Raw genomic sequence first — 14,152 nt, 5'->3', positions numbered from 1 at the left:
GCAGGACAAGCAGCTTCTGGTGGCTCCAGGTGATGAATCTGAACTCTTCCAGCTCCCACCCCCTTCTTCCAGCACCAAATTTATGCCACTTGAAATGAGAGGCAGCAAGGAGGAATAGACGGTGAATTTTATTCAGGAGTTACAACGTGGTGTCCTCAGACACAGCAGTGAAGCAAATGCCCCACTCCCTGAGACAGGGAGATCCCCGTGCTAGCTGGAACGACATCAGGTGCCAGCATGCCCCCGGTACCTGGGCAGCACGGCTGCCTCCTCCTCACCCTGCCGACACAGGGGGGACAGGGAGGGAGGCACCAAGGAGCGTGAGACCCAGCACAGGGGCACCCCACGAGCAATGCAGGTGGCCCAGAAAAGGGCAGTGGCTCTGCGTTTTCCCTCTGGCCGCAAGCCCAGACCAGTTGCCCGGAACAGTGACAGGGCAAGCACCGGTCCTTCTGCAGGTGCCACCACCTCCGGGGCGCCAGTCGCATCCAGGAAGGGACCGCAGCCTGCAGCGGCTGATCACTGATGTCCCCAGCAGGGGACACTATGACATTAAGGAAACCCAGCCTGCCAGGCACGAGAGGGGGCCGTGGGCTCCGGCCCTACGGCAGCCCAGGGGCTCCGTGAAGCATCTGTCCTACTCCTCTAGGGCAGGAGGCTCAGGCCTCTGAGGCGAGTTTGTGAAAAGAATTGCTGCATGTGAAGAGTGAAGGGGGCTGGGGGGTGTCGCTGGGAGGAAGGGGCCATCATACACTGCGGTACAAAAGCAAAGATATGAACAAGAAATAAAAAGGCTGGAGTGGAGTGTTGGGATCACATCCTCAGACCTCTGGCTTGTAACAGCTAGAGAAGAAGGGAGAAAGAGAGAAAAAAAATCAACGGCAAGAAAAAAAAATGAGTACGGAAGGGAGAGTGAGAAACAGGAAAAGGGAAATGACAGAGGAAATGATAACAGAAGAAAGAGATGAGGATTGAGGGCGGGAGAACAGAGAAAAAGAAAGGAAAAGTCCACGTGATTAACATGCACTGCCTTTTAAGAGAATAACACTCAGGTCCCACAGCCATGGACAAGGAGGCTTTCAAAGCGAGGGAGTGAGAAATGTCAGCCAGCTGTCCACCAGGATGGAGAGTGGCACTGAGCACCTCCAGTTTAACAAGTCCCACAGTTTTCCAGTATCAGAGAGGAATCCTCCTCGTAAAGCTTTCCGTACCCAGCCCCATGCACGCCTTCCTGAGCAGGAGGCAGAGCACGGAGGCTCATTTCACATACAGCTGTGAGAACATCTGGATCCGGGACTGGCCGCTTCCGCTCTGCCTTCGCCACCCTCTCCCACTGCACTCTCACCCTGGCAGAGGTGGTGGGGGAAAAGCCCAGGGAAGCGAGAGCAGGGAGGGGAAAATAACAGGCTGCCTTCTGCAAACTGCTCTCGGGCTGGCAGGCAAAGGAGCTGCAGATGGCAGTCTGGAGAAGCGATCTGGCATGTGTGTCAGGCAGACACGTGGCAGACTTCCCCCCCCTCCCCGTGCCACCCCTGCCTCCTTTGCATTCATTTCCACCCCTCTTCATTTCTCACAGCTGTGCTCTCCTTTCTGCTGCCAGAGCCTCTGGTCCAGAGCCGTAGGGGCTGCTTGGCAAGTAAAGGCACACACAGGATGAGAATCGGAAAAGCCACCTTAGGGATGAGTCAACCTCCCCTCCCTCCTTCCCCTCCCCAAGCACTACAAACCAGGGCCGTACCCACAAGAGGGAAGTGAGTCACTCATGCAGAGCTCAGGCTGGCGGGAGCTGAGAGTGCAGACAGGTAACATACCTGCAGAGGAGGAAAAGTGAGGAGCAGAGAGAGACAGAGTCCCTGGGCAGGGACCACTCTGAGCCCTGGGGGGCGAAGAAGGCAGAAGGAAGGATGCTGGAGAGTGGGGCAGGGTGGGAGGTAGGTGACAGGGCTGGGATGGACATGGAAGGGAGCGGGAGAGAGGGTCCAGAGGAAGGGTGAGTTTAGTGCAATCCCAAATAGATGGACAGTCTTCAAATAAAAAATATAACCAGAAATAAACCAAAGAGTTTAAAATGCAAAGCAGCAGCCACAGTAACAGCTCTCCCCTTGTCAGCTTTATCTCCAGAGAGACTCCTGCTCCTGGAGAGGACTGTCCCCACACCCCACACCTGCCCTAGTCCTACCCTGCTGCTAGCTGTGAGCTCTCACCAGAAAGGTGGACGGGTCTATACTTGGGGGGTTATTTTTATCATTTTCCTCAAGGAGTTGCTGCACCTTTCTCCTCTGCTTCTGCTTCTGCCTCTGCCTCCTCCTCCACATCCTGCTCTTCCTCCTCCAGGTCCTCCTCTGTGCTCTGTGGCCCAGCATGCAGGACAAAGGGAAGAAAGAGTGGAGATACTTGCAAGATGAGCCATGGCAGTTCTTTCTGACACACAAGGGAATAAAGCAAAGGTCACGACTCTGCAATAAAAAGGGACGTATCCCCATGGCCAAAGCAGTTCTGTGTCAGGGAGCAAAGAGACTTGTCTTCCTCTGGAGCATCATGTCAGGGCTAACCAACCAACTTAAAAGTGCTGTGATCCCACTGCCCAACAACTGCCATCAGTTGCTAGTGCTCCCTCCTGTATCCTACAGGATGTCATGCACTGCCACCCATTTCTGTCCTTCCTTCAAAAGCGGAGCAGGTTATCTCCTGCCCCTTAGGCTGGGACTCAGCAAAAGGAAAGAGAATGCTGCAAAACCTTCAGGGAAATCACACCTTAGAGGCAGAGCACCACACAGAGCATGGTCATGAGGAGGCATGAGGGGGATGTTAGAGTGGCAAGGGAAGTGCCAGGGGTCACTTGCTAAAGCCATTTGCCACTCACAGCCAGACACCACCACTCTCAACACACGCACTCCTCCTTTTGGGCGAGGGGTATAACGTCATGGTGCTGAATACCAGGACAAGTCCCTGCATTTCACCACTGAGGTGACCCACAGTCACAATGGAGAGAGGAAAGAAAGAGGGAGTGAACAAGAGCAAAGGATCTCATAGGCAATGGGAGGAGGGCCATAGCAAAGCTGGACTCACCTTGGCTTTGTGGCTGGGCTCAGAGCTCAGGCCACTGGGGGAGTTGTACAGCTCTTTGGAGACCACGCACAGGAACTCTGTTTGATCCTCATTCCCATAGTTATAGGATGAGCCAATGTTCACAAGCTAGAAAAGACGAGAGCAAGAATCACAAGCAAGTTACTGCAAACATCCATTCCACCTGGGGAGCAGGGTAGAAAGCCCACCACGCAGCATGAAGTCTAATCCATTCCCCCAAAAGAAAGGCCCCATAACTAAGCTGAGGAGGCAGCACAGAGAACCAGGAGAGGAGTCAGCCAGGATGCAAAACAGCTTAACCCCACATAGCGATGTCTAAACCTCTAGAGAAGGGGTAAGAGAGAGCCAGTGTGATAGCACCATCAATGACTGACCCAATATTCTCAGACAGGGAAGGTGCCTTGCCTGCAGACTGTATGGTATCCATGATTTTTTCCTCAAAAGTTAGCTCCTTCCCACCTTCTTCTACCTTCTCCATACCTGCTCAAAGCACCATCCATCTGACATAGTGGAAACCATCTGAGTGAGCTCCTCTTCCTGGCACTGCAGCACACGGTAGACATGCTTAGGAGGCACCTGACAGCAAAATTGCAGAGCATGTTGACAATGGTCAGATGCTAAAAGCTGTTGCCCTCCTGCAGAATGAAGCAGCAGTACCCTGCCTTGACAGACCTGTCCGCTTCCCCATGTCCTAGGTTAAAGGGGAGTGGAAACCACAACCCAACTTTCTTATATGCTGTCGTGGGTAGCAAGAACAACGGTACCTCTCCTGAAGAGGAGGGACTGAGCTGAGTGCTTCCTACCTTGTCCCCAGATGATGCTGGGCTCTTTTGATGGGGAGTTTGCTTTTGCTGTTACAAAGTCATTTATGCAAATACCACAAATGTTGATGGGACTTTGCCAGCGCAAAGTGACTGTGTTGCTGGAGGTTTACAACCTGAGGCAGACATGATGAAAACTGAGATATCAGTCAACACTCCCCAAAGACAGATTTTAAAAGGTTATTGGGCAAGACAAGGTGTGGTTGTTTCACAGGATGGATTCCTTGTGCCTCGCATTTAACTCTTCCACAGACTTTTCTTCACCTGTTCCCTCCAGGTTTCTCTATAGATAGCCCCATGCTCTTCACTGTGATTACACTCCCAGGACTCCCCACAGCAGAGCCCTCCTCCCCATGACCTTCACTCTCCTCACAAACACTGCCATATCCCACAGCAACCAGCTGCCTTCCCCCAAAAGCTGGAGGAGCTGATTTGGTTTCAGGGGCTACATCCAGCATTACTTCTGGGGATGCAAAACCAGTCTGTAACTTGTTTATTGTAACTAAAATGGTGGTAGCCTGTCCTTTGCAAGATGTTGCTATGTAGACATCAGCACATAAACTCTAATTAGTTGCTTCTTTCCATTCCTTGCTGCTTCTCCCAAGTCTGCTCTCCCTCTAGATTCACCTCTCCCTTTCCACATTCCCTCCTTCACCCACCCCTCTCTATCTTTCCTAGTCATTTCTCTCCATACCTGAGTTACTGTGTAGTCCTTCTCCTCCAGTCGATCCTTGATTATTCGGATTAAAGGACCAATGTTATAGAACTCAGCTTCTTCTAGGACCCCTAAGAAAGAAAGACAGGAGGACAACGAAGACAGAAAGTTAACAGCTCATCTTTGTTTTTTAACTTGCAAAAGATCAATTCTGAGCTTCCCAAGGTCCATAGGGAGAAATGATGCTGCAGCCTCACTTTTTAACAGGTTTCTGTTCTTTGAAACTCTTAATGCAGAGAACTGAACCCTGGCACTCTGCACTGTGTTTCTAACGCTCACCTCAATCGCCTTATGTCGCCACAGAAACAGGCACTGCCAATGAAGGCTTGTGTCGAGCACTGCTAATACCTTTCCCAGATAACTGGCCAAGGAGAATAAATGCAGGCTCCAGCCTCTCTCAATGACCACTAGTTATCACCTTGTTTTGTTCAGGTCCTCTTCTTAAGGCAGAGAACCGCAATTTCTTCTGACCTTATCACCGAAAGACCCTAGAAAATCCCAACTTTCCTCCTGGGCCAGTTGGAATTGCACCCACCTTGCAGCCCCATATGAGTTCACATGATCTCTGGCTCTCTCCCTCATGCTTCACCTCAAAGCAGGTAAACAGAGAAGTGTTTTATTTTTTTTTCTCTGTGGTGTCTGCATCCATTGCCTCTCCTAGGACTCACCTGTTTGCTAACAGGCCTTCAGGGAAAGGCAGGTGGTTTCCCAGAGGGCAGGTGAGGGAAAGGAAGGAAAGGCAGTTAGAAGCCAACACTCACATGTCCCCAGGACGGTACACAGACAGTGCAGGTGTGGAGTTTGATCCTTCACTGCCTGACACACTCAGACCTGTTTTGGGTCCCACAGTCAGCCATGAATCATCTAATGTACCGGTTCTATGCCAGCCTGAGTGTCTCCAGCAGAAACAAAAGGCAATTTTAAGCTATGAATGGGACTCCTGTTCATGCTTCAGGTTTGATGTTAAAACCTGCAGATGAACTCCATCTGACCTCAGGATTACAAGAAATGTCAAGTAGGAAACACCTCAGAACTGTTTTCATTATAATTCTGTACCACTGCTTAGATGTATTTTTTTTAATTCTAACTCATAAGACCATTCTGAAGAAAACTTTCCTTGTGTTAGGTAAAAATACATAATAGAGAGGCAAGACGACTAATGAACAGGCAGAAACTGAGCTTGGCAAGGGCTGGACAGAACGGCCTGCCTTTGGAATTGGCTCCTTGTTAGACTCTAGCATCCAAAAAATAATGAGGTATTTGGGACTGCTGGCTGGTAACACTGTGACGTTACTGAGTTATGCTATTGGACCCCCTGTCAACCTCAAATGAGGGATTGGTTCATCTGGCTTGCTCCACTGGAATTGCTGCAGTCCACAAGCCATCAGATCACTAGCAGCACACACTGCATGTCAGTGATTAATGATGGTCTTTTTTACAGTCAGTAAAAGAGATGAGCTTGATTTTGTTTGGTCTTCTGGGTTTTCATTCCTAATTAGAAGCACTCAATCATTAACAGAAAACTCAGTCACAGAGCCTGGTTAGAAGTGGATCAGGAACAAGTAAAAAACAGTTTATTGAGGCTGAGAGTTCATCCCTACTTCCATCTTGGTGACATCTCTCCTAAATGAACTGTTGTGAAGCCACAACACCTGTAGGATGCCTTCCTCACCTACTCTGAACCTCTTTAGTAAAGGAAACACCAGTATGCTTTCCAAGAGCTGCAAAGAAAGCCCTCTCAAATGCCCTCACATCAACCTCCAGGAGAACCAGACAACAAGGTAGACAACAGGTCCTACGGCGTCTGGGCTACAGCAGCCATGTCAAGTGGGAAGTTTCTGAGCTCCAAAACTCACCCTCTTCAGCCATATCTTTATCCAGGACCAGTTTCCCATGACGGAGGAAATTCAGGATGGGTCCAAAGTAAGTGGGGTCCCGGTCTATTAGGTATGCACCAGTCTCATCCTAGCAACAGAGATAGACCACAAGGAGAAAAACCCCATGGAACCAACCCTCAAATGCTCCAGACTATAAGAAAATACAAACCTAAGCAAAAATGTCCACTATTTCTAAGACTCCTTGGAAACCATGGGCCTCTGAGAGTCCCTAGCCAAGGCAGCCCAGCTTGGATTTTAACTCGTGCATTAGTATGCTCAGCATGCATGGACCAATCCAGCTGAGAAAGCAAAAAAAAATAGGCCTGTCTCCTTCTGCAACTGTGCACACAGGCCTGGTGTGAGAGAGCAGAGAGCCCCCTTACAGGGACAAGGCTGAGTCAGGCAGATACAGCTGGGAGGTAGAACCAAGGGATGTGGGGTGATGGAGAGGCAAGAGAGCAGGGGTGGAGGCGAGATGGTCTCTCTTTTTCCCAGCTTGGGAAGATGGGTGCCAGGCTACGGCACAGCAAGGCGAGATCTGGCAAGGGAAGATCCTTCCTGGGATAGGGAGAAGGAGCAGACATTTTTCAGTTACTCCTGCAGCTGTCAGGGTCTGGCTCTACCCCTGCATCCCTCCAGCCCTCCCCATGCTCGGTGGGGCACAGTGCGGGAGGCAACCCAGCTGCCTTACCCGGTCCGACTGCAGCTCCTCGCCCTGGCACAAGCGACACAGGAAAGATTTCTGCTCCCGACACAGGGTCTGCCTGGTGGTGAGGAAGACGGTGCCCCCCACATTGAGCCTCACCCACTTGGCCTGGGTGCCAGTAGGTGGTGGAATGTCCCAGGTACAGTCTAGCCCTACAGCACCCTGCTTCTCCTCTCCGACCTCCATCCTCATCTTCACCCTCCAGGGACTGCCGCAGGTGCTGCCTGCCAGAGAATGCTGGGATCTGTAGTTTTATCTGCCTCTCCCTCCGCAGCAGCGGAGTCCTCCTTGTGACCGCCGAGCAAGTCCGGAGAGGACGAAAGATGCTCTGGGCTGGAGGATATCGCTGTGGCTATTAGGGGTGGGCAAAACCACAGCTCCACAGTGCTGATGCTCTCTGGCTTTTCCCCTGTTCCCGTTTCCACTAACCAAGGGCCAGCCAGCACTTCGGAGGTGGTGCGGGCTGTTATGCAAAAATCGTCCGCATTTCTTTGCATAGACAGCCTCTCTGGCTCGTTAAAAGGTTCTGGGAATTGTAGTTTGCAGGGACATGCACAAAAGGGTGCTGGGAACTGTAGTTTCCCCAGCCCGCAGTCCCTGCAATGAGGATGCTGTAATGGAGGGGGGACTGCGCTGTACTACATGACCCCAGCCCTGCGGCTGGTAGTTTGCCTGCTTCCAGTCCTGAGCTCGCCTGCAAGCTCCCTCGGAGTCAGGAAGAACAACCTGCTCCCTGGCAGTCAGCAGATTAAGCCTGTCAGCGCTGTACTCCACAGCTTTCCCTTCAGGAAATCCATTACTCCAGGGTCACAGCTCAGTGCTGCATCAGTTGCCATGCTGTTCTCGCTGCAAAACGTGTGGACAGTTGTATTCCTGCTAACATATGTAGGGACACTTCTGGGAACTGTAACCTGGATCTGCATGAAGTGCTGGCAGCGGGCAGGAATAGCTTGGAAGAATCGCTGAGTCAGCAGACTCCCCCCTGTGCTGCCCTACCAGCACAAAGCACGCCAGACAGAGACCCCCTGTGCTCCTGCCATCCCTGTTTGTGCCTGGGCAACTGAGAGCTCAGATTTTAACTTAGCTCTGTGTGGAGTTTTACCTCTGCCCCAGGCACATACCACCCGCCGAGGCCAATGTGCCAATCCTGCTGCACCAAATCTAACCCTGCTTCTGTCACTTGCTCCTGCCAGGCCTAGCCTGGAGCTCAGCAATCCATGCCCCATGGGATTCTGTTCAAATGCACTCCTTGGCACAGACACAACCTGAACGAGCTCTCCCTCCAGCAGCTCTGCTTTTCCCACTCCCATCTTAAGCACTGCCGTGCTTGCCAACAGCTCGAGCGTATTAGGAATGGAAAGGAAAGGCTGATGTTTCACCTGAATGTGGCCCAAAGCCTTCCTTCACCTAAGCAACTTTCTGGCTCTTCCTTGCCAGGGCAATGCAGCACTGCAGAGCCACCATGGTACCTTGCAGACACTTCACTGTGCTTGCACCTAGATCCTTGTGGTTTTTGAGGTAGGGGTTTATTGGCAGAAGAGGGTGAATAAAGAGAAACATTATGTTTTACTCATATTCCTTTTCTTCTCATCCTTCCCTCTTCTTCTACTTAAAATCACTCCCTTTTATCATTACAGGATGTGAAGACAGTGTCACCCTTCCCCCAGATCACCCAGGACTTCCTTCAAAAAGACTGTCTAAGTGTGTACTTTGCTCCATCTGTGGAGGACTGCAAAGGGAAGGAGGGGATGACAGGGTAATGGAAAGGTTTCAAGATTGCTGACCCCCAGCTAATTTATAAGCACAGGACCAATTCAGCTGCTGCAGGGTGTAAATTCAAGGAACTCTGGATCTCCTTGAAGTTATATCAGGAGCTAGCCAGCACTAGAGTGACCAGTAACAGGGAGGATGAAAAATTATTTTTGCCTGCCTATATGAAGCAGACTTTGGCCCAAATGCCCAGCCCTTGGGCCAGTCTCCACCAAACAGTGGTGTGCATGGAAGATGCTCAGCCCAACTGACCCAAGCTGAAGCATCACAGTGCAACACAACTCTGGGCTGTGGGACTGTTGCCCTCCTACTTCTGGCTCTGAATCAAACCACGGCAAATCTGAGAGCTGTACTCTGCACTCCGGTATGCAAGGGATGCAGGACCCTGTCTGTGCTGGCTGCAGCTCCAGCAGAGCATTAGGGTGAGGACTGTGGCTCTCTGATACGAATACAGTAGTTGGGTGGCTGCCTATAGTCCCTTATCTCCCTCTCCAAGAAATTTGCCCTGCCTTAGTTTTCTTCTTTCTTCTATCAAGTGCACACTCTGTCTTCCTTTTCTCACAGCCCCTCAACCTCTTACTCCTTTTTGGGTCTGTTTCTTGTTCTCGATGCCTTCTTCCCCAACCTCTCCCATGCCAATGATGCTTACAGGTCAGGGACGGTCTGTATTCAGAGCACACCTTCCATCAGCACCAGCCTCTGTCTATGGCCAGCACTTAAAGTCTTGCTCACCTCAGGGCCGTGGTGTGAAATGTCAGTTGGTAAATCTAAAGAGGTGGATTATGAGCAAGGGAAGAGGTCAAAGTACACCACTCCCAGAGACTTCTTTTCTGCTTCATACAGCACACAAAATTTATTGGAAATTCCCCAAGCCAGGGCATTCCCCATAGTACATGAAAATCCTTTTTAGGAAGAAGTCAGCCCAGGGTGAGTTACCAACTTAAATGCTCTGACGACTCAGTGGTGTGGGCTAAGTACAGGCCTGATTTGCACACCATCACCAGGCATAGTTCTAAGATGCAACTGGCATGCCCTTGATAAGCTCCCTTAAAACCAAGCAATAGAACAGAGGATAAAAAAACTTAAATAATCCAATGGCTGTTCCTCCTGCTTTGATGATAACTACATATAAACCACATGCACAGAAACAGAGACAAGAGGAAGCAAGGGCTTTACACAAGGCAGTGTGATGGTGCAAAGCCATACAGCTCTGCTGAGTACCCAGTTAAATCCCAGGGACAATTGCACAGGCAGGAAAAACGGGATAGGCACTGGGTAGATAGGTGAGGGACTGAACAAGAGTTGAGGAAAACAGAGCAGGAAGTAAACTGAGAGTTTCTTAGTTCAGCAGCCAGCAGGCTTGCAGTGCAAACCTGCAGAAAGCTACACACGCTGCAGTGCTCTGTACATATGTTGCAGCCTGACAAGTCAGCTGGGTACATGACATACAATGCACCACTGACATCGCAGAGCTGCTCTTAGGGAATTGTTGCATTGTGGAGTGGCAGTGGAAGCAGCAATCACCATGTGTTGGCACAGACAGTGCGACCACTCTGGCAGGCTGAGAACATGTCTGGGATTAAACCTATGCAATCATTTAGTTAATGAACACACTGTGGCAAGAGGCACCACAGAAGAAACCGTCTCCTCTCCCTTCCCTATAGGAAGTGGGGAGGGGAGGACAAGTAATGCTCTGATGTTTTGCCATTAATCCAACAGTGAACTGGGCAAAGAAACTCCTTGCGCTGGACTTGGGGGTGAGAAGACGACAGTTCTCTTGTAGCCAACAGAGGCCCCAGCTTGACTGCCAGCTGAGCCAGCCATACTGGAGTAGTAAGAGAAAGGCCCCATGGCATGCAAGTGAGCTAATCTCTCTCCAGCTCTTTGTGCTTCATGTGGTCCATAGGCAATGTACTTGCATTCACAATAGTGTGTGAAGTCTGTGTGTGTACGTGCATCACTCAGGATCTCTGCTGGAAGAACGCTGCGAGGAGAGAGAACAGTCACGTAGCATTCAGTTGTAAGCTGGAACCAGGCAAGATGAGAGGCACAAGAAAAGCCCCTGCAGGTAACAGCAATTACCATTGCTCATGCAGTGGTCATCAATGCAAAGGGACAGCGGTGCTGGCAGAAGAAAGGCTGCTTTAGTATTTGGGAAAGTTTGCAGGGGAACAAAAAGTTTGCTGGGAAGTGTGAGATAGTGCAACCTGACTGTTAGGCAGCAGTAGGGAAGGAAGAGGAAGGCAGGGGACAAAGAAGACATGTGAGGAACAAGGGACTGTGGCATTACTTTTGGAGAAACACTGACCAGACCATTTTCACGGAGTCCAAAACTGTTTCAGGACACAAGTATTGTAGATGGTGAAGTATACCAGTAAAGAGTTTACATGCTGGCCTGAGATTCTCAAATTTTTATAGAGAGCTGTAAAAGCTCCAGTCTCAAGTTAGCCACAGGTCAATGTGACCCTCTTCCTACATCAGGGCTGGTTTTTAGACTAATTTTTGGCCACCGTGAGCCCTATCCCACCAAAGATATGTTATTCCCCTTTCCCTATGGCAAATTTTTCACAGGAGTCATGAACATTTGCATTCATATCCACTTCTCCCCTTCCCAGTTTCCAGTTCCCATAGAAAACCCACCCACTGAGTCAGGGACATAAAGATCTGCAGAACATTTATAGACCTTGTGCAGGTCCCCTCAGCTGTTCCATATGTCCAGCATCTGTTATGACTCAAAATAGGTCTTTGCAGTCTCCAGGCTTTGAAAACATTGTCTCAGTCTCCACAATGTTCCCAGTGCTTTGCCTGCAGTGTAATAACAGATCTCAACTAAAAGGAGGAGGAATATCAGAAGACACTCTTGAACAGATTTTTGATATGTGATGTAACAGGGCATACCCCAGAAAGACAAAGTATCTTGTCATGGGGAGGAAGTTCTCAGTTTCTCCTCTGCAGAGAAATCAAGGCAAAGCTAAGCATCTGGTAAAATATTTGCCAAAAGCTGGGAAAATGAAGAACCACTGAGATTTTGTGGTTTAAAACCTGACCAGGAGCAGGGCAGTTGAGTACTGCCAACCTTGGCACACATACCGGAGGGAGGAAAGGGCCCTGCTAGATGCCATCGAGCCACATAGTCAAAATGTAGAGCAAGGGGAGAGTTTCATGTAGTTTGCGATCTCCAGGTGGATGGCTGGGCTGCACCAGAACCTCCCTGCGACATGCAAGTCAGAGAAAAGCAGCTTAGTCTCAAGAGGAAGCAGATTCCCACTGACCCCAGGGACTGCTGGGGTCAGTGGGAAAAAAGAAACACAGGACTTTAAGCTGCATTGCCTAATGTTGTGGAAGAACAAGAGCAAAAGCCAGCCCCCTGCATTCATTGAAAATTATTTACAAAGTCTGAAAGAAAACGTCCATTTTCTCTAATAACTACATTTTCCTGGAGAAATAGAGCGGGCACAGCACTCCTGTTTGTACACAGGGGCCTCACCACACGCTCACAAAATCAGCCTCACCTCCCAGACACACCCAGAGCACTAAACCTTAATGACCCATCAGGTGAAAGCCTCTTAGCTTGGCTGATGTTGGGAGAAGCTAGAAATCTTGAACTGAAAAGATGTCACAAGCCAGATCCTGCTATAAGATCCCGTACTACACAACACTGTTCATGCAAGTATCTTCCTTAAGTGTCTTAAAAAGCAGCAACCATGTCGCTCAGATTGGGAAGCCCCTCCACAGCGAGTTTAGCAGCACTTGCTGTTCCTAGCCAGTCACCCGAGCCAGTGCTTATCCTTTTGTTTTCAGGTCACCACCACACTTCAGCTTAGAAAGTTTGTTTTAAAGTGCTCTCACTTAAAATTGCAATCAAATGTCCTACATGACATGCTGTCTAGTTCTCCCCTTTCCCCTGCAGGAAGTAGTTGCTAGAAAGCTACGTCGCTTAGGATAAAGCAAGGTGTTGCTACCAGCCTCTAAAAGCACAGTGATTACCTGGGTGGGGAAATTCATAAAGCACAGGAGTAGAAAAAAAAAACGTCACTAGGAGGAAAAAGAAAATGAATTGAACTGCCAGTTAGATCTAGAACTGAAAGTTTTAACAATTTTCAGGGCATGCTGTAACCTGCAAAGGAAGCCCTTTTGGGAAGTCTAAGCCCAAAGAACTAAATAGAAACTGGCAAATATAAAGCCTTATTTTTTTTTTATCCAGATCTGTGTCTTGCACTGCATACTAAAGTACCAATCATTTCAGACCCCTGCACACTCTGTACACTCAGCACCTGCTGTATCACCAGCCCCAAGTCCCTCAAAAGCTAGGGTGTTAGACTGGATCTAAGTAGAGAAATTGAGTGCTTTCAGTCATTGGACATGGGTGACAAGAAGGGTCATGCTGTATGCGTGAGTGGGGAGGACAGAGAAAAAAAATCATGTGGACAGTGAAACTAGCTCCACAGGAGGTGCACAGAAATGGAGCTTGGGTGCATGCAAACCAAGCCCAGGAATGAGCCAGGGCTGCAGCCAACAGAGGCCAAAGGAAATGCAAAGAATAAACACTCTCCAACGGGAAAGGATCCAGCCCTTGTATTCCGTGGCTAGGAGGGGACCCTGCAAATCTGCAACCATAAGCATCCATAGCATCCCCTAGAAAAGATGACCCTCAGATGTCCACAGGTACCTGCAAGCCTAAGAGCAGAAACTGCCTCATTAACTTTCTAAGTTACCGTGAGCCAGAACAGGTCCAGGCTTGCTTCTTTTTTTTTTTTTTTTTTCTCCAGAGGAGAAAAACTTAGAGAACAAATTCTTGAATATTTCCATGGATACCCAGGGGGTATTTCAGCCTCCAGATATAAGACAACAGTCTTGGGGAAAAGTGTGTACCATTGTGGGCTATTCCTCTGTAGGCCTTGGTTCCCCTAAGTTTTTTAAGGTTACACGTTAAGTCTCATGGAAAGAATGGAAACACCCATACAGTCCAATTTTCACCATGTGAGCTGACATCCAGTCTTTGACGGACAGAGCTGTGACTGATCAACATGGAGCTTTAGGTCAAAAAGCAAAGGGACAAGGACTGAAAGGAGGAAGATGGTGAAAAGTCCCAAGAGAGAGGCATGCCATTTCTTTCCTGGGCCAAATAGCTTGTTGTTTCTTTCCTGGGCCAAATAGCTTGTTGAGGGTAAGAGAC

At 49.5% G+C, this 14,152-nt stretch overlaps 1 protein-coding gene across 13 annotated transcripts; it reads right to left on the bottom strand.

The window, feature by feature from the left end:
- Window positions 1–110: 110 nt before the first annotated feature.
- Window positions 111–14,143, bottom strand: KCTD17 (potassium channel tetramerization domain containing 17). Of its 13 annotated transcripts, XM_080392940.1 has the most exons (8): window positions 7,192–14,143; window positions 6,480–6,588; window positions 4,603–4,694; window positions 3,568–3,663; window positions 3,070–3,195; window positions 2,271–2,349; window positions 1,739–1,811; window positions 683–843 (listed from the first exon to the last, which is right to left on the bottom strand). In XM_080392940.1, exons 1-8 carry the CDS (start codon window positions 7,396–7,398, stop codon window positions 822–824), a joined length of 804 nt encoding a protein of 267 aa, XP_080249066.1. In that variant the 5' UTR covers window positions 7,399–14,143; the 3' UTR covers window positions 683–821. The 13 variants fall into 13 exon arrangements, with proteins under 13 accessions (XP_080249068.1, XP_080249058.1, XP_080249070.1 ...); XM_080392942.1 differs by lacking the exon at window positions 1,739–1,811 and having other exon boundaries at window positions 111–753; window positions 2,205–2,421; XM_080392932.1 differs by lacking the exon at window positions 1,739–1,811 and having other exon boundaries at window positions 111–753; window positions 2,205–2,417.
- Between the last annotated feature and the right edge of the window lie 9 nt (window positions 14,144–14,152).

Source organism: Falco punctatus (genome assembly GCF_963210335.1).
Source record: "Falco punctatus genome assembly, chromosome: 6".
In the NCBI taxonomy this organism is placed as follows: Eukaryota; Metazoa; Chordata; class Aves; order Falconiformes; family Falconidae; genus Falco; species Falco punctatus.
Note: the sequence above shows the minus strand (reverse complement) of the source record. Positions and strands in the feature narration are given on the sequence as shown.

Excerpts from the sequence above, each read along its gene's own strand:
- KCTD17 (XM_080392932.1), bottom strand. The coding sequence starts at position 7,398 with ATGAGGATGGAGGTCGGAGAGGAGAAGCAGGGTGCTGTAGGGCTAGAC. Across the intron at positions 3,196-3,567 it reads ATGGATGGTGCTTTGAGCAG|CTTGTGAACATTGGCTCATC; the intron begins GTATGGAGAAGG and ends CGTCTTTTCTAG. Across the intron at positions 754-2,204 it reads TAGACCCGTCCACCTTTCTG|TGTATGATGGCCCCTTCCTC; the intron begins GTGAGAGCTCAC and ends TTTGTACCGCAG.